The 20,062-nt window shown below is 45.5% G+C and overlaps 1 protein-coding gene and 1 pseudogene across 1 annotated transcript; one reads left to right on the forward strand and one right to left on the reverse strand.

The window, feature by feature from the left end:
• Positions 1 to 10,708: 10,708 nt before the first annotated feature.
• LOC123102268 (poly(A)-specific ribonuclease PARN-like) lies at positions 10,709 to 15,381 on the forward strand. Its single transcript, XM_044523566.1, has 8 exons — positions 10,709 to 11,234; positions 12,763 to 12,893; positions 12,970 to 13,152; positions 13,240 to 13,352; positions 13,673 to 13,789; positions 13,891 to 14,005; positions 14,080 to 14,295; positions 14,500 to 15,381. Exons 1-8 carry the CDS (start codon positions 10,960 to 10,962, stop codon positions 15,135 to 15,137), a joined length of 1,788 nt encoding a protein of 595 aa, XP_044379501.1. The 5' UTR covers positions 10,709 to 10,959; the 3' UTR covers positions 15,138 to 15,381.
• A 1,067-nt stretch (positions 15,382 to 16,448) lies between these two features.
• LOC123101211 (DNA topoisomerase 2-like) overlaps positions 16,449 to 20,062 on the reverse strand; it is a 64,713-nt pseudogene continuing 61,099 nt past the window's right edge.

Below are 20,062 nucleotides of genomic sequence, written 5' to 3' on the forward strand. Positions count from 1 at the left end.
CTTGTTTCTCTTTTGAACTCGCAGATTCCATGTGGTGAACTCAACCTGTTTGTAGCTATTTTTTCTTAGAGGAAATTTCGTGATCTGAGGCCACTTCCTGTCAGCCTTATACCCTTTTGAACTGATGCCTTCAATTTTTTGACACAATCTTTTTTCTACACAAAAAAAATTAACTGAAGGGGAGCTCCTTCACCTGGAAGATGTACTAAAAGTGTTGGGGAACGTAGCAGAATTTAAAATTTTCTACGCATCACCAAGATCAATCTATGGAGTTATCTAGCAACGAGGGAAAGGGGAGTGCATCTACATACCCTGGTAGATCGCGAGCGAAAGCGTTCAAGAGAACGGGGTTGATGGAGTCGTACTCGTCGTGATCCAAATCACCGATGACCGAGCGCCGAACGTACGGCACCTCCGCGTTCAACACACGTACGGTTGGGGAAGACATCTCCTCCTTCTTGATATAGCAAGGGGGAAGGAGAGGTTGATGGAGATCCAGCAGCACGACGGCGTGGTGGTGGAAGCAGCGGTGATCTCGGCAGGGCTTCGCCAAGCTCAGCGAGAGGGAGAGGTGTCACGGGAGGGAGAGGGAGGCGCCAGGGGCTAGGGTGCGCAGCCCTCCCTACCCCCTCTTTATATAGGGGTCCAGGAGGGCGCCGGCCCCTCTAGATCCCATCTAGATGGGGGGAGCGGCGGCCAAGGGGGGTGGCTTGCCCCCCAAGCCAAGTGGGGCGCCCCCACCCCTAGGGTTTCCAACCCTAGGCGCAGGGGGAGGCCCAAGGGGGGCGCACCAGCCCATCAGGGGCTGGTTCCCCTCCCACTTCAGCCCATGGGGCCCTCCGGGATAGGTGTCCCCACCCGGTGGACCCCGGGACCCTTCCGGTGGTCCCGGTACAATACCGGTGACCCCCGAAACTTTCCCGGTGGCCGAAACTGGACTTCCTATATACAATTCTTCACCTCCGGACCATTCCGGAACTCCTCGTGACGTCCGGGATCTCATCCGGGACTCCAAACAACTTTCGGGTTACCGCATACTAATATCTCAACAACCCTAGCAGTCACCGAACCTTAAGTGTGTAGACCCTACGGGTTCGGGAGACACGCAGACATGACCGAGACGACTCTCCGGTCAATAACCAACAGCGGGATCTGGATACCCATGTTGGCTCCCACATGCTCCTCGATGATCTCATCGGATGAACCACGATGTCGAGGATTCAATCAATCCCGTATACAATTCCCTTTGTCAATCGGTACGTTACTCGCCCGAGACTCGATCGTCGGTATCCCAATACCTCGTTCAATCTCGTTACCGGCAAGTCACTTTACTCGCACTGTAATGCATGATCCCGTGATCAACCACTTGGTCACATTGAGCTCATTATGATGATGCATTACCGAGTGGGCCCAGAGATACCTCTCCGTCATACGGAGTGACAAATCCCAGTCTCGATTCGTGCCAACCCAACAGACACTTTCGGAGATACCCGTAGTGCACCTTTATAGTCACCCAGTTACGTTGTGATGTTTGGCACACCCAAAGCACTCCTACGGTATCCGGGAGTTGCACAATCTCATGGTCTAAGGAAATGATACTTGACATTCGGAAAAGCTCTAGCAAACGAACTACACGATCTTTGAGCTATGCTTAGGATTGGGTCTTGTCCATCACATCATTCTCCTAATGATGTGATCCCGTTATCAATGACATCTAATGTCCATAGTCAGGAAACCATGACTATCTTTTGATCAACGAGCTAGTCAACTAGAGGCTCACTAGGGACGTGTTGTGGTCTATGTATTCACACATGTATTACGATTTCCGGATAACACAATTATAGCATGAACAATAGACAATTATCATGAACAAGGAAATATAATAATAACCATTTTATTATTGCCTCTAGGGCATATTTCCAACAGTCTCCCACTTGCACTAGAGTCAATAATCTAGTTACATTGTGATGAATCGAACACCCATAGAGTTCTGGTGTTGATCATGTTTTGCTCTAGGGAGAGGTTTAGTCAACGGATCTGCTACATTCAGGTCCGTATGTACTTTACAAATATCTATGTCTCCATTTTGAACACTTTCACGAATGGAGTTGAAGCGACGCTTGATATGCCTGGTCTTCCTGTGAAACCTGGGCTCCTTGGCAAGGGCAATAGCTCCAGTGTTGTCACAGAAGAGAGTCATCGGGCCCGACGCATTGGGAATGACTCCTAGGTCGGTAATGAACTCCTTCACCCAGATTGCTTCTTGTGCTGCCTCCGAGGCTGCCATGTACTCCGCTTCACATGTAGATCCCGCCACAACGCTTTGCTTGCAACTGCACCAGCTTACTGCCCCACCATTCAAAATATACACGTATCCGGTTTGTGACTTAGAGTCATCCAGATCTGTGTCGAAGCTAGCATCGACGTAACCCTTTACGACGAGCTCTTCGTCACCTCCATAAACGAGAAACATATCCTTAGTCCTCTTCAGGTACTTCAGGATATTCTTGACCGCTGTCCAGTGTTCCATGCCGGGATTACTTTGGTACCTTCCTACCAAACTTACGGCAAGGTTTACATCAGGTCTGGTACACAGCATGGCATACATAATAGACCCTATGGCCGAGGCATAGGGGACGACACTCATCTTTTCTCTATCTTCTGCCGTGGTCGGGCATTGAGCCGTGCTCAATTGCACACCTTGCAATACAGGCAAGAACCCCTTCTTGGACTGATCCATATTGAACTTCTTCAATATCTTGTCAAGGTACGTACTTTGTGAAAGACCAATGAGGCGTCTCGATCTATCTCTATAGATTTTGATGCCTAATATATAAGCAGCTTCTCCAAGGTCCTTCATTGAAAAACACTTGTTCAAGTAGGCCTTTATGCTTTCCAAGAATTCTATATCATTTCCCATCAACAGTATGTCATCCACATATAATATGAGAAATGCTACGGAGCTCCCACTCACTTTCTTGTAAACACAGGCTTCTCCATAAGTCTGTGTAAACCCAAACGCTTTGATCATCTCATCAAATCGAATGTTCCAACTCCGAGATGCTTGCACCAGCCCATAGATTGAGCGTTGGAGCTTGCACACCTTGTTAGCATTCTTAGGATCGACAAAACCTTCCGGCTGCATCATATACAATTCTTCCTTAAGAAAGCCGTTAAGGAATGCCGTTTTGACGTCCATTTGCCATATCTCATAATCATAGAATGCGGCAATTGCTAACATGATTCGGACGGACTTCAGCTTCGCTACGGGTGAGAAAGTCTCATCGTAGTCAACCCCTTGAACTTGTCGATAACCCTTAGCGACGAGTCGAGCCTTGTAGATGGTCACATTACCATCTGCGTCTGTCTTCTTTTTAAAGATCCATTTATTTTCTATGGCTCGCCGATCATCGGGCAAGTCAGTCAAAGTCCATACTTCGTTTTCATACATGGATCCTATCTCGGATTTCATGGCTTCTAGCCATTTGTCGGAATCTGGGCCCGCCATCGCTTCCTCATAGTTCGAAGGTTCACCGTTGTCTAACAACATGATTTCCAAGACAGGGTTGCCGTACCACTCTGGTGCGGAACGTGTCCTTGTGGACCTACGAAGTTCAGTAGCAACTTGATCTGAAGTTTCATGATCATCATCATTAACTTCCTCTCTAGTCGGTGCAGGCACCTCAGGAACATTTTCCTGAGTTGCGCCACTTTCCGGTTCAAGAGGTAATACTTCATCAAGTTCTACTTTCCTCCCACTTACTTCTTTCGAGAGAAACTCTTTCTCTAGAAAGGATCCATTCTTGGCAACAAAGATCTTGCCTTCGGATCTGAGGTAGAAGGTATACCCAATAGTTTCTTTAGGGTATCCTATGAAGACGCATTTTTCGACTTGGGTTCGAGCTTTTCAGGTTGAAGTTTCTTGACATAAGCATCGCATCCCCAAACTTTTAGAAACGACAGCTTAGGTTTCTTCCCAAACCATAATTCATACGGTGTCGTCTCAACGGATTTCGACGGAGCCCTATTTAAAGTGAATGCGGCAGTCTCTAAAGCATAGCCCCAAAATGACAGCGGTAGATCGGTAAGAGACATCATAGATCGCACCATATCCAATAGAGTGCGATTACGACGTTCGGACACACCATTACGCTGAGGTGTTCCAGGCGGCGTGAGTTGTGAAACTATTCCACATTTCCTTAAGTGCGTGCCAAATTCGTGACTCAAGTATTCTCCCCCATGATCTGATCGCAAGAACTTGATTTTCCTGTCACGTTGATTCTCAACCTCACTCTGAAATTCCTTGAACTTTTCAAAGGTCTCAGACTTGTGTTTCATTAAGTAGACATACCCATGTCTACTCAAATCATCAGTGAGGGTGAGAACATAACGATAGCCACCGCGAGCCTCAACACTCATTGGACCGCACACATCAGTATGTATGATTTCCAATAAGTTGGTTGCTCGCTCCATTGTTCCTGAGAACGGAGTCTTGGTCATTTTACCCATGAGGCATGGTTCGCACGTGTCAAATGATTCGTAATCAAGAGACTCCAAAAGTCCATCTGCATGGAGCTTCTTCATGCGTTTGACACCTATGTGACCAAGGCGGCAGTGCCACAAGTATGTGGGACTATCATTATCAACCTTACATCTTTTGGTATTCACACTATGAATATGTGTAACATTACGCTCGAGATTCATTAAGAATAAACCATTCACCAGCGGGGCATGACCATAAAACATATCTCTCATATAAATAGAACAACCATTATTCTCGGATTTAAATGAGTAGCCATCTCGAATTAAACGAGATCCTGATACAATGTTCATGCTCAAAGCTGGCACTAAATAACAATTATTGAGGTTTAAAACTAATCCCGTAGGTAAATGTAGAGGTAGCGTGCCGACGGCGATCACATCGACCTTGGAACCATTCCCGACGCGCATCGTCACCTCGTCCTTCGCCAGTCTCCGCTTATTCCGCAGCTCCTGCTTTGAGTTACAAATGTGAGCAACCGCACCGGTATCAAATACCCAGGAGCTACTATGAGTACTGGTAAGGTACACATCAATTACATGTATATCACATATACCTTTAGTGTTGCCGGCCTTCTTGTCCGCTAAGTATTTGGGGCAGTTCCGCTTCCAGTGACCACTTCCCTTGCAATAAAAACACTCAGTCTCGGGCTTGGGTCCATTCTTTGGCTTCTTCCCGGCAGCTTACTTACCGGGCGCGGCAACCCCCTTGTCGTCCTTCTTGAAGTTCTTCTTACCCTTGCCTTTCTTAAACTTAGTGGTTTTATTCACCATCAACACTTGATGTTCCTTTTTGATCTCCACCTCCGCTGATTTCAGCATTGAATATACCTCAGGAATGGTCTTTTCCATCCCCTGCATATTGAAGTTCATCACAAAGCTCTTGTAGCTCGGTGGAAGCGACTGAAGGATTCTGTCAATGACCGCGTCATCCGGGAGATTAACTCCCAGCTGAGTCAAGCGGTTGTGCAACCCAGACATTTTGAGTATGTGCTCGCTGACAGAACTATTTTCCTCCATCTTACAACTGAAGAACTTGTCGGAGACTTCATATCTCTCGACCCGGGCATGAGCTTGGAAAACCATTTTCAGCTCTTCGAACATCTCATATGCTCCGTGTTGCTCAAAACGCTTTTGGAGCCCCGGTTCTAAGCTGTAAAGCATGCCGCACTGAACGAGGGAGTAATCATCAGCACGCTGCTGCCAAGCGTTCATAACGTCTTGGTTCTCTGGGATGGGTGCGTCACCTAGCGGTGCTTCTAGGACATAATCTTTCTTGGCAGCTATGAGGATGATCCTCAGGTTCCGGACCCAGTCCGTATAGTTGCTGCCATCATCTTTCAGCTTGGTTTTCTCTAGGAACGCGTTGAAGTTGAGGGCAACATTAGCATGGGCCATTTGATCTACAAGACATATTGTAAAGATTTTAGACTAAGTTCATGATAATTAAGTTCATCTAATCAAATTATTCAATGAACTCCCACTCAGATAGACATCCCTCTAGTCATCTAAGTGAAACATGATTCGAGTCAACTAGGCCGTGCCCGATCATCACGTGAGACGGACTAGTCAACATCGGTGAACATCTTCATGTTGATCGTATCTTCTATACGACTCATGCTCGACCTTTCGGTCTTCCGTGTTCCGAGGCCATGCCTGTACATGCTAGGCTCGTCAAGTCAACCTAAGTGTATTGCGTGTGTAAATCTGGCTTACACCCGTTGTATTCGAATGTTAAAATCTATCACACCCGATCATCATGTGGTGCTTCGAAACAACGAACCTTCGTAACGGTGCATAGTTAGGGGGAACACTTTCTTGAAATTATTACGAGGGATCATTTTATTTAAGCTACTGTCGTTCTAAGCAATTAAGATGTAAAACATGATAAACATCACATGCAATCAAATAGTGACATAATATGGCCAATATCACTTTGCTCCTCATGATCTCCATCTTCAGGGCGCCATGATCATCGTCGTCACCGGCATGACACCATGATCTTCATCATCATGATCTCCATCATCGTGTCTTCATGAAGTTGTCTCGTCATCTATTATTTCTACTACTATGACTAACGGTTTAGCAATAAAGTAAAGTAATTACATTACGTTATATATTGACACGCATGTCATAAATAAATTAAGATAACTCCTATGGCTCCTGCCGGTTGTCATACTCATCGACATACAAGTCGTGATTCCTATTACAAGAACATGATCAATCTCATACATCACATATATCATTCATCACATCCTTTTGGCCATATCACATCACACGGCACATGCTGCAAAAACAAGTTAGACGTCCTCTAATTGTTGTTGCAAATTTTTTACGTGGCTGCTATAGGTTTCTTAGCAAGAACGTTTCTTACCTACGCCAAAACCACAACGTGATATGCCAATTTCTATTTACCCTTCATAAGGACCCTTTTCATCGAATCCGATCCGACTAAAGTGGGAGAGACAGACACCCGCTAGCCACCTTATGCAACTAGTGCATGTCAGTCGGTGGAACTAGTCTCACGTAAGCGTACGTGTAAGGTCGGTCCGGGCCGCTTCATCCCACGATGCCGTCGAATCAAGATAAGACTAGTAACGGTAAGTAAATTGACAAAATCAACGCCCACAACAACTTGTGTTCTACTCGTGCATAGAAACTACGCATAGACCTGACTCATGATGCCACTGTTGGGGAACGTAGCAGAATTTAAAATTTTCTACGCATCACCAAGATCAATCTATGGAGTTATCTAACAACGAGGGAAATGGGAGTGCATCTACATACCCTGGTAGATCGCGAGCGAAAGCGTTCAAGAGAACGGGGTTGATGGAGTCGTACTCGTCGTGATCCAAATCACCGATGACCGAGCGCCGAACGGACGGCACCTCCGCGTTCAACACACGTACGGTTGGGGAAGACATCTCCTCCTTCTTGATACAACAAGGGGGAAGGAGAGGTTGATGGAGATCCAGCAGCACGACGGCGTGGTGGTGGAAGCAGTGGTGATCTCGCCAGGGCTTCGCCAAGCTCAGCGAGAGGGAGAGGTGTCACGGGAGGGAGAGGGAGGCGCCAGGGGCTAGGGTGCGCAACCCTCCCTCCCCCCTCTTTATATAGGGGTCCAGGGGGGCGCCGACCCCTCTAGATCCCATCTAGATGGGGGGGCGGCCAAGGGGGGTGGCTTGCCCCCCAAGCCAAGTGGGGCGCCCCCACCCCTAGGGTTTCCAACCCTAGGCGCAGGGGGAGGCCCAAGGGGGGCGCACCAGCCCATCACGGGCTGGTTCCCCTCCCACTTCAGCCCATGGGCCCCTCCGGGATAGGTGGCCCCACCCGGTGGACCCTCGGGACCCTTCCGGTGGTCCCGGTACAATACAGGTGACCCCCGAAACTTTCCCGGTGGCCGAAACTGGACTTCCTATATACAATTCTTCACCTCCGGACCATTTCGGAACTCCTCGTGACATCCGGGATCTCATCCGGGACTCCGAACAACTTTCGGGTTACCGCATACTAATATCTCAACAACCCTAGCAGCACCGAACCTTAAGTGTGTAGACCCTATGGGTTCGGGAGACACGCAGACATGACCGAGACGACTCTCCGGTCAATAACCAATAGCGGGATCTGGATACCCATGTTGGCTCCCACATGCTCCTCGATGATCTCATCGGATGAACCATGATGTCGAGGATTCAATCAATCCCGTATACAATTCCCTTTGTCAATCGGTACGTTACTCGCCCGAGACTCGATCGTCGGTATCCCAATACCTTGTTTAATCTCGTTACTGGCAAGTCACTTTACTCGCACCGTAATGCATGATCCCGTGATCAACCACTTGGTCACATTGAGCTCATTATGATGATGCATTACCGAGTGGGCCCAGAGATACCTCTCTGTCATACGGAGTGACAAATCCCAGTCTCGATTCGTGCCAACCCAACAGACACTTTCGGAGATACCCGTAGTGCGCCTTTATAGTCACCCAGTTACATTGTGACGTTTGGCACACCCAAAGCACTCCTACGGTATCCGGGAGTTGCACAATCTCATGGTCCAAGGAAATGATACTTGACATTCGGAAAAGCTCTAGCAAATGAACTACACGATCTTTGAGCTATGCTTAGGATTGGGTCTTGTCCATCACATCATTCTCCTAATGATGTGATCCCGTTATCAATGACATCTAATGTCCATAGTCAGGAAACCATGACTATCTTTTGATCAACGAGCTAGTCAACTAGAGGCTCACTAGGGACGTGTTGTGGTCTATGTATTCACACATGTATTACGATTTCCGGATAACACAATTATAGCATGAACAATAGACAATTATCATGAACAAGGAAATATAATAATAACCATTTTATTATTGCCTCTAGGGCATATTTCCAACAAAAAGTGCATGATAAAGTGTCTTGAAGAACCACCAATTGTTGAAGTGAAATACACAAGAGAAGGAGCATTTACATCCAGGGTAACTCTATGTTACACAACAATAATTGAGCATATACGTCTATAAGTTGAAGGGTAACAGACCTCAAGATGCCATTTCCTCTCAGCCTTATACATCTTCCTTCCAATATTCATCTATTTTTGAGCTGCTGCCTTTGATTTTGTTTTTTTGACGCATCCTGCCAAAAGAAAATGGACCGAAATTTCAAAGATGAATTGAAAAAGATGAACATAATTGAGTAGAGATGGATGATGGCAAATGATGAGCAGCACATTAGCTTCTCTTCTTGGCCTAAACTATACGGACACAAAGCATCTGCCCTGGCATAGCTAATTAACCCAGCCACAGGCCGCATCCCATCACACGACACTATGCATACACACATTTATCTATTCCCAAAAATTCTTTTGCTGAAGTTGAGAGGAACAAGTTTGAGATTATCGGTAGTACACCCACCATACCAAGTTCTGAACTGAACCTCTTGGCGTTCAAAAGTTCAGAAATTGAACCTCTTTTGTAGTTCTCCACGTGCGCTGGTTTGTCGGGGCGGCGTTGAACCGACACTCGTGGCGGACGTGAACGGCCTGGGGCGGCCGAGGTGAACAGCCTACGCATTGAGGTGGCGGGGCGCGTTGCCGAGAGGAGTGGGCGCGTAGCCGGCAGGAGGCTCGGGCGGCGGCGGGGCACGGGATGGCCGGGCGACGGCGGGGCGCTGGGTGGCCGGGCGGCGGCGGGGCGCTGGGTGGCAGGGCGACGGCGGGGCGCGGGATGGCCGGGAGGCGGCGGGGCGCGGGATGGCCGGTGGGGAGTGAGTTTTGCCGATAAGAGGGAGGGGACGAGGTGGTGGGGTGGCCGGGTGGGCTTTTGCATGCGGATTGAAGTTTCTCCGGATAGGGAATTTGCATATTGCTTCTATATAGAGCCCGATGGTAACAGAATAATATTCTGTTACTAGTAACAGAATAGCCGGGTGTTGCCAGACAAAACCGTAGGGTTGGTGACGGCGGCGGACTGGTAGAAGTTGGGCTAACGCAAGGTTTGGACGGGAAAGGTATCTTAGTTGCGTCCCCTTTTTTGGTTTCCCTTTTTCTCTTTCACTTGTTTTCTGCTTTAGTTTTGATCTTTCCTTTTTTCCATTTTCCATTTTTTATTTTTAGTTATTTCCAAGTTGTTTTTTTGCAGTTTTTATTTTTATTTTTATTTTCCCATTTCTTTTTCTCTATTTATTTTTTGTTTAATAAAATACAAATATTTTTGATAAATACACCTTTTTAAAAAATGAATCTTTTTCAAAATACGTGAAAAGTTTTTAAAAATCACACACACATCTTCTTAAAATCGTTCAACATTCTTTTAATACACGAGATTTTTTGAAAGTGCGTCAAATCTTTTGAAAATTGCATACATAGTTTTTTTAAATATGCAAACATCGTTTAAAGCACATGCACACTTTTTAAATTATTTTAATACTTTTTGAAAATACATGAATGTTTTAAAAAAGCATATGAACACTTTTACGAAAAGTATGATTATTTTATTTTATTTACATGCGCATTTATTATAACAATATGAGTTTTTTTACTTATTTCTTATTAATTTAGTTATATTATACTCCTATATTATTAGATTGTACATTTTCAACAATAAATTCTACTGCAACAAAAGACCAATGTGAAATTGACCACACTGTCTTCGGCCCATTAAGCAGGGAATAGCAGCGCCCCAGCGCAGCGTCTGGTCTCTGGGCGCCGCCCTGCCCCCACGACCACCTCCACGGCACCCCTGTTCCCGCGACCGCCGCCACCGCCGCCGCCTGACACCACTCTCCAGTGCCCCGCCTCCACGTCGCCGGTGTTCTCCGGCCTCACCCTCAGGCCCGCCGCCTCCCCCCGGTGCCCCGATCCGAGCAGACTGCACGCCTCGTTCCTCACCTCGGCCGTGCTCAGCTGCTGCCTCCGCCACCAATGGCCGCCGCCGCGTCGGCGAGGCAGGTCACCAGGAGGAACTTCCCGGAGGCTCTGCGGGATCTGGCGGCTCACGTGAAGGAGTGCGACTACGTGGCTATCGCGGCGCTGAAGACGGGCGCCCCCACCGGGTGGCGACGCGCGCTGCCGGTCGACACGGCGGAGACGGCGTACCTCAAGGCCAAATTCGCCTCCGAGTCCTTCCAGCCTCTCCACATAGCCGTCTGCCCGTTCCGCTTGGGCTCTGCCTCCGGCTCCGACGTTGTCGCCTACCCGTAAGCAGCCCTTTCGCTCATATTCCTCCGCAAGAAGCACCACCAACAAGTAGGATTTGCGGCGTGGTGCTTTGTCAAACATCTTGTGCGGACTGAAGTCAGTCGTAAGATAGTGTAGCTAGTATGTTGGAGCGGTGGCCCATCAGGCTATGTCTTGTGTGCTCGTTGAGGCATTTCGTTGAACACCTTGTGTGCATAAACGAAACTTTGCTACTCCTGTTCTGAGGAAATGTCAAGATGGGATCAGGTTGGTATGTAGGTGGACCTTTTTACGCTGATCATGTTTAGCAAATACGCTGGTAAGAAAGGGCGGCACAAGCACCGTGCTGATGGGTTTGAGTGTGTCGGTGGTTCCCTGTCTGCATCAAGCAGGGTGGCATATGCTTCTGTTCACACGGAGGATGCCGGGGCAACGGTCCTGGGAATATGCAAGTCGGGGCATGCCAGTGTGGAGTGGCAGCGGCTAGCTCTGTGCTGCAACATGACTGGCCTCCCGGTGTGACGGTCTAAGGTGGAATTCATCCCACCATTTGGTAGCGCCGCTCAGGACTGCCATGGAGTTCTAACTGGCGTGACTATGGAAAGATCTATCATGAAGATGGTGACTGAAACACCACTTCATGTCTGGGATGAAACCCTTGTTCTGGCCTTTATTTATTGATTGGGCTTAGTAGCAACGAAGTTGTGTCGTTACCTTGTTCAAGGTGTTGTCTCATTGCCGATGCTGGTCTTCAGTGTTTGGTTTCGCCAACCTGGATCAAATACTTTTCCTGACTGTCTCCGGCCGGACGTGCCAATGATGGCGCGGGGGTGTTTATCCATTCTTGACGGCGCTGTTGCGGAAGAAGTGGACTTAATCGTAGGTGTTAAATTCATATCTTGTGATGTTTCTACCGTAGTTGTCTATGTCTTGTACTCCTTTTGTTGATGTCTTTGGCCTCGCTGCCTTGCATCAATTTCAATAAAGATGGTTGTGTGCATAACAATGATGTAGAGGTCGGAGGTTTTAACACCCTGTTCGAAAAAAGGGAGTTACCAAAATCCTCCTGTGAATCAATGAGCTGGATCGTTGGTAATAAAATGAAGCATACTTTTCCTTGCATAAAAACGAAGAAAATCATACTTTCCAAACTAGCAAGCAACTGACAGGGACATGAAATATCTCACAGAAATGACATATAAAAGAGCAATAAAGCTGCTTGAAAAATCTCAGGATTGCCTGCCAAACCTGCTTTCAGTTTTGTCATACTAAATTCTGTTGCTCGCGCTGCTACCCCAAAGAATATTCTTTGGTCGATGTTCTGTCATGTGTAATGACTATATCTTATGACTGTAGGACTAAAATCTCCATTTATTATGGATCATCTGAGTTATTGCTTGTAAATGTCTGTTTAATTTTACACTTTGGGTTCATTTAATTAATCCAGGTTTCATCCTTTTGAGGATTATGCTTGCTCTGTTTCTGTGCTCCAGTCTATTGATTTCTGTCATCATTACTGATGCTCCTGTCGGTCTTTTGGTTGTACAGGTACAATTTCCACTTGTTTCCCAGAGATGAACTACAGCTTGGAATGCCTTCTTATAGTTTCTCCTGCCAATCATCTTACTTTTCATCGATGGCCCGTGATGGTTTTGATTTTAATATGTGCATTTATGATGGTGAGTCCTACATCATGCACCCAAACAAATGGCAAATTTGGTTATTTGATAGAGGGCTTAATTTTTATATTGGCAGGTATATCTTACCTATCAAGGGTGCAAGAATCCTTGGCTAGGCAAAAGACTTTCACCCCTCATCTTCAGCAGCCATCTCCATCAGCAAGTGCATCCGTTGCTGATTCAGTTTTTACAACTAGAATTAAGTCAAGAATTCAGCATTGGCGTAAAGGATGTGCAGAACCCAGTAAAACAGCTGATGGTAGGGCACTTTCGATAAATAATACTAAGGCTACTCTGTATTATTTAGATAGTTAGATATCTCCTAACATGAAGTCTTACCGTGCAGGATCTTTAGTTAGTTCTCTCAGAAAACTAATCATGGGCAGTGAATCATATGGTTCAAGGCCCAGTATGACCATCGATGTTTGCAGTGATCGCCAAGTTCAACTTGTTTTGGAGGTGTGGTTTCTCTACTTTACATTTCATGTTTTTTCCCAAATTCTTTTTGTCATTTTCTTAACACTATTAGACTCTTTTTTTTACGAATGTGACACTATTAGACTCCTCCAAGGAAAAACATAATATATTCACTTTCTCACGCTCTTTAGTATTTTTACTGTTGTTTTGGCTACAAGAGCTAGGTGTTGTGATAAAGAACTGACAAATGTGGAATAGATGACATGCTTTTAGCAGGGTCTGATTTGTATGTGCTCACCCGTAGGGCGCAATCTGTATAAAATTTAACTCCAAATCATTGATGATGTTGAGCTATACTGCAGACAGTAAATGGTACCTCTGGTGATCTTGTACCTCTTGTTGTTCCGGATAAAGGTGGGGTGCCTAGGGCTGTGCGTGTGATCTTTACTAGTTCTGCAGAGGATAAAAATCTTCTCCTGGTTTGTATCCCTAAAACTTGGCAACACCATTTAAATGTAACTAAATGGCGTAATCTTAATCTGGTTTCTTTTTTTCTTCTTTGGGAACTCTTTTTTTTCAGATGGACATCCAAAAATTGGAAGATGAGCAGAATTTGAAGTTTCGCGGATTTCGGGAAGTTATTGATCTAGTAGCATCTTCAGAGAAACCAATCATATCATACAATTGCTTGAATGGTATGTTGATGCATCACTAATTTTTTATCGACCTGTCATTTCTAAAATAGTATAACTTATTTTTTTCTTCTCAGACCTAACAATGATGCACACACAATTTATTGCGCCTCTTCCGCCGAACCTGCATGAATTTATGTGTTCTTCGAGGCTGGTTTTCTCTAGTGTTGTTGATATTGGCCACTTGTGGCGAGAAATTAGCCCTTTGAGAAAAGCGAAGAATATACAAGCAGCTCTGAGTTACTTACAGAGACAGTACTTTGTGCCAATGGAAATAGAAATACCACTGCAAGGTACAGTTCCAGCTAACTTAATTAACACACCATGTTGCTAATAAACTATGGAGTTTCTCCTTGCTCATCATATTTTAGAAAATGGAGTATATTATTTGTAACTAGTAGTAGGTGTGAGCCTTAAATTGTTGCATACATCATTTTAATGCTTTCTTAGCGGCATTTTGAATTGAACTCCCGTTCTCTCTTTCTCGGTTTGCACAGATGGTACCAAGGGTGTCACAAAAAGTGGAGAAAATGTTCTGAGAATAACAAAATTATTTGCTAAGCTAAGCAAGTTACTTAAAATCACTCCCAATTGTCAATCTCAGTCTGGTGAGCAGCATTACACAGTTGAAGATCACCGTAACATTCTTTATCCCGGTTGCATGGTGGAAGAATCTGATGGTGTTGACTGCACTAATGAGCCAGATACCACAAGGACAGCGAGCACCCAGAGTGTTGTTTTCTTGTGGGGCTTTAGGGAGACATCTGCAGAAGAGCTGAGATCCCGCCTTGCAAGATTGCATCATGTCTTCTCAAAGGATTTTGATCTAAGATTGTTGGACAAGACATGCTCAGCTTTGATATTTCGTAGTTCTGATACTGCAAGTGAATTACTAAGAGACATAAGCTTGGAGAGTCCCTCACTAAATAATTTCTTCTCAGAAGGTCTGAAAGCTGCAGGTTTTGATGTCTACAGGAAGGCTTGCAGTTTAGGGCTTTGGGATTCAGATTTAGCTGAGGCCCTGGAGGGCGTTTCATTGGAGCCAGCCACTTCAACAATTTCTGAGCGTGGTAGCTCTGAGATATACTGGAATAGTTCATTGAAGCTGGATCTAAAGGAGTATCTGGAATGCTAGAACATCATGTAGCCTTCTGCTCAGGTAATCTTAAATTAGTGAGTGCACACCTCTAGATAGCATTCGTAGCAGGCAAGTAAAATCAAGAAAGGAAGGGGAAGCTTGCTTCTTTGAACTATTTCTCCCTGGACATAAGTTTCACTCTAGGTGAAATGTTATTTTGGTTTGCCTCAGAAATCACCATGTGCATATTTGAGCCGAGCATCTGGACCTGATCTACGAGTTAGCATTTCCTGGGATTTCAGTTAGTTTCCATCTTTCATCTCGCTGTGATGGTAACTTGACAAATCAGTGACACCTGAGGGTGGGTCTATGCAATAGGGTAGAATAACGGCATGGTTTCAGCCCAAATTTTTAGCCGGGCCTTGAAATTGTAGGTACATCCATTTCAAGGAGAATTATGTTCACTATTTTTTCATTACTAGTCTTTCTTAAAAAAAAGATACTGAAAGGGCATCTTATATATTATAATTATCAAGAAAGATAATAGCTAGTACAATGGAAAGACAATGAAAAATAAAGCGACCAGTAAAAAATAAAATTACATCAATGACTCTGTCTATCTCCTGACTTGCTGCTAAATTAGTTATCTTTTACATGTCAATCTGAACCGTTCATTGCTATTATTTGTTGTTGCTTAATCTAAGCCGTTCCCTTTCTTCTGCCTTAATAACAATTCCCTTATTTTAGAAGATATATATATAGATAGATGTTATATTCCAGAGACAATTCATCTCTGTAGTTGTGTGGTATTCAGCTCTCACTTCCTAATCCGCTAAATCCAAGTTCCCTCCTGCCCAGCGATCCTGGCACACCCTACATACCCAAGCCGGAAAATGCTGACTCAACGCACAATGAGTGCCCCTTCCATAGCGATCATCTCAACGCATGGGCCACAAACGGAGTACCCCGACACGGAAACTAGACAGTCTCACTGCAGCCCACACACTCTTTGGGCCGTTGTGCTTAGGAGTTTACTCTTCATGGGAGTAGCCATTATCGTCACTCAAGTCCAGTACACTTCTTCATCTAGAGTCAATATCGCCGCTTCCGACCGGAATGTTTTTTTTTGTTGATAAAGAGAGCCCCCTCTCTGATTTCTATTAACAGAAGCCACAGTGTCTTACAAACCACGAGGAACTAAAGCGAAACTGGCACACAGAACAGCAGCAAAAGACATGATGCGCAAACCCACATGGTGCAGAACTGGGCTATCCCCATCTGCCCATCAGGATCGCAGGGAACTGGGACTACGCCACCCTACACGCGGCCGGAATGGATGTGGATTGCTTTCCTCTTAGGCTGAGCAGATCAGCATCTTCTATTGCAGCTGAAGTGCTCACGCAAATCGAATCCGCTCCTCTTGTTGAAGGGGGATTCCCTCATCTTTCGCACCTTCTTCGCAGGAGAAGGTGCACTGCAGTTGCTGCCTCTTTTGCTTGGCTCGTTCCTTCTTTTCTTTCCCCTTTTCTGCTGTCCTTCTGCATTCTCAGTTTCCGTGCCTGCAAAAGTGGTTACGCCATCAGCTTAATCTTCTGTAAGAGATGGATATTTCATGTGCACAAACACACAGCATTGTACATGGGCATTACCACTACGTTCTGGAGAGGGAGCCATCAAGATTATAAGCAAGCAGACGATGTTTTAGTTCGAATGCTTCGTCCTCGTCATCTGTCACCGGTGCACTTGCCTATGAAATTTTTTATTAGTAAAGAGCAACATGTACTGCCTTAGTCCTCTATAACTTAAGAACTTTATCACTTGTGTTACTCTGTACCTTCTGAGATTTGACAAGAGTGTTCCAACGCTGTTCCTTGAGTAGTGCTGCTTTCTTCCGCACCTGTTCTTCAGCTTCAAATTTGGCATCAATCACCTGTATCAAAATCAGCAAGTGAGAAGCGGTGAAACACATTACATCAGGCAAAACATTTGAGAGAAACACTGCTTAATTACATCCAATTCCTTTTCAAGAGCAGCAAGGTCTCTCAGCCAAAGAGTCTCTGGAGTTGTTTTGCAGAGACTCTCAACTTTGTCCTCTAAATTCTTGTGCAGTGCGATGAGCTCCTGTATCTTCTCCGGAGTCAAGGTGCCATCTGTCATTGCGAAAAGATACTCATATTCACTCGCATTAACTCCTGCTGCAGCTTCATCTACTGCTGTAGCTCCTACAGCAACCGGCTCGGCCGTAATTTTTTCCTCTGGGAAAGGCTCATACCCCTTCTGCTTAAGCTCCAGGAATAGCTCTGCCCTCTTCCTGTTATTGACTATGATGTCCCCAGAAATAACAGCAAGAATAAACCTCACTTTGTTCTTAGGCATCAACAACTCTTTTCTGATATTATCTAACATTACTTCCTGCACAACATAAATCAGTTAATGTGGCAGTTTGCATTTCGACAACACCATCGCAAAGGAAAAGGTTAACATGTACTCCCTCCGTCACAAATATAAGATATTTTGAATATTTCAATATGGAATACATCTAAAACGTGTCTATATACATCCGATTCAGAAAAATAGTTAAAACATCTTCTATTTGTGAACAGAGGAGTACCTTTCTTCTGCCATAGAATTTGAGCCTCAGTTTGAAGAAATCTTTAAGTACTGAAAAGGTAACACTATTTCAGATTCAAATCCACAAGAAGAGAAGGGGTTTGTAGTTGTGTCCATATTAGATAGAGATACTCACTGTCCTCTGGGGTGTCATATTTTCGAATCTTCCCATCCGAGTCAAGCAATTGCATGTTTGTTGTTTCTACTCTGCTTGTCAACTTGAATTTCTTCTCGAGGCCTTCTTGCTTAGCTATATTCATGTTTTGCTGACTCAAGATAACATCAAACTCCACATTTGCATCATCATCATCACATTGCGACGATATTCCCTATAAATTGGTTGCGGTCGAATAAAGTCAAATCATCTGAAACCCAGAGAAGGAACTATTTGTATGACTATTACCTACCTCTAGAAATGGTGGTTCCTTGTCCTCATCATGCCACCAAGGACACATGGATTCAAGGAACTCCTGGTAATTTGGCAGTCCAGCAGCGGATGGGAAGCTCCGTAATTTTAAGCATGGTGTCATCAACTTCCTCTATAACACCAGTGATGGTATATGTGACACCAGCTTCCTTTGAACTTGTTTCCTTCAAAGAGCCCTGTCAGGTTATGAGCAGAAAATTTGCATGAAAAATCAATGTTGAATTAAGGAGCCAAATTTGCATTAGAAAAATGTGTCAGGACTAGCTGACCTTGAACCCCCTGTACCAAGGGTCCATTGGTACAACAGTCTCGTCATTAAGCAACCGTTTTAGATTAGCGATAATGTCTCTTGGATTATAGTTTGGGACATAGCTGTTTGACCCATTGTCAATGCCAGTTCCATTGACAAAAACCATGGGAATGATTGGCACATACCTGAAGAAAAGACGGCATGTTTTAGGCATACAAAAATCAATCCATTTTGCAATCATGCAGGATGAGTGCTAATTCGAAGAGAGCATTACCAACTGGGTTCAATCGACTTTCCATCTTCATTCAAATAGTCGAGAAGAACATCATCGTCCTTGGAAAAAATTAAACGGGTGATAGGTGCTAATCTGGTGAAGATATCAGCGGCATCAGCAGCATCTTCGCCCCCTAGGCACCTGGTACCGAACTGGCCGCGGGGCTCCAAAAGACTGACATTGTTGCTGCCAACAAAATCTTGAGCCATTCCTATGATTATGCCTGCCAGACTCTGATCGCCATGGTGGTATGCTGCGTGTTCCGACACATAAGCAGCCAAGTGCGACACCTGTAGCCAACGAAGGCGCAACGAATTCAGGAATATATGCCATGATTGATGACTCCAAATGCGCGAATTCAACAACTCTTTTCTACCACAAAATAAATTCACGAACACTTTGGCACGCACACACCTTAGTTTCTTCAATCAAGTTCCTCTTGAACGAGCAGAATAGAACCTTCCTTTGCCCTGGTTTAAGGCCGTCCACCATTGAAGAAGGTATTGACCGTTCGAGGTCTGCCTCTGTCATCGGGAAAGGGGCCGAGGTATGCCAAGGATCGCGCGAACTCCGGCGAGTGGGAAGAGGCTGTTTCCGGCCGGTCCCGGCTTGGCCGCCTTTAGATGAAGAGCCGGAGGTGGAGTGCTTGACGTATGTGGCGACGGCTGGCGGTGAGCGCGGTGGTCGTGAGGACTCTATTTTAGGACGAGCGCGGTGGCAGTGTTCGTTTCCATTCCAGGACGTCCATTGACTCCATTCCATTCCAGGATACGCGGTTAGGACGGATGGCAACAAATCTGTCCCCATTTCTAATGAGAAATTTCTTTTATTTGACATTGTCTTAAAATCTGGTTCCTTATTTGACACTGGAAAAGTTTTTCTTTCCTATTTGACACTAGTCTTAAATTTTATTCCCTATATGACACTTTCGTCCATTTTGAACCTAAATGACACCTGAAAAGACGATTTTGCCCCTCATGCGGTATGTGTGTGCGCGTGTGTGCTGTTGCGTGTGTGTGCGCACGCGCACATGTGTGCTGCTGCTGCATGTGTGTGTGCATGTGTGCCGCTGCATGTGTTTGCTACTGCGTGTGTATATGCGCGCGTGTGTGTGCTGTTGCGTGCCTATGTGCTGCTTACGTGTGTGCTGCTGCTGCGTGTGTGTATCTGTGTGTGCGTGTGCATGTGTGTGCGTGTGTGTGCGCGCGCGCGCGTGCATGTGTGTTGCTGCGTGTGTGTGCACGTGCACGTGCGTGTTGTTGCGTGTGTGCGTGCGCGCGTGTGTTGGTGCATGTGTATGTATTGCTGCATGTGTGCTCCTGCCTTCGCATTGGTGCTGTGTGTGTGCGCTATTGTCTTCCCCACACATATCACATGAGAGGCAAAAGAGTCTTTTCAGGTGTCATTTAGACTCAAAATGA

Source organism: Triticum aestivum, chromosome 5A (genome assembly GCF_018294505.1).
Source record: "Triticum aestivum cultivar Chinese Spring chromosome 5A, IWGSC CS RefSeq v2.1, whole genome shotgun sequence".
Classification (NCBI taxonomy): domain Eukaryota; kingdom Viridiplantae; phylum Streptophyta; class Magnoliopsida; order Poales; family Poaceae; genus Triticum; species Triticum aestivum.

Excerpts from the sequence above, each read along its gene's own strand:
- LOC123102268 (XM_044523566.1), top strand. The coding sequence starts at position 10,960 with ATGGCCGCCGCCGCGTCGGCGAGGCAGGTCACCAGGAGGAACTTCCCG. Across the intron at positions 11,235-12,762 it reads TCCGACGTTGTCGCCTACCC|GTACAATTTCCACTTGTTTC; the intron begins GTAAGCAGCCCT and ends TTGGTTGTACAG. Across the intron at positions 14,006-14,079 it reads ATCATACAATTGCTTGAATG|ACCTAACAATGATGCACACA; the intron begins GTATGTTGATGC and ends TTTTCTTCTCAG.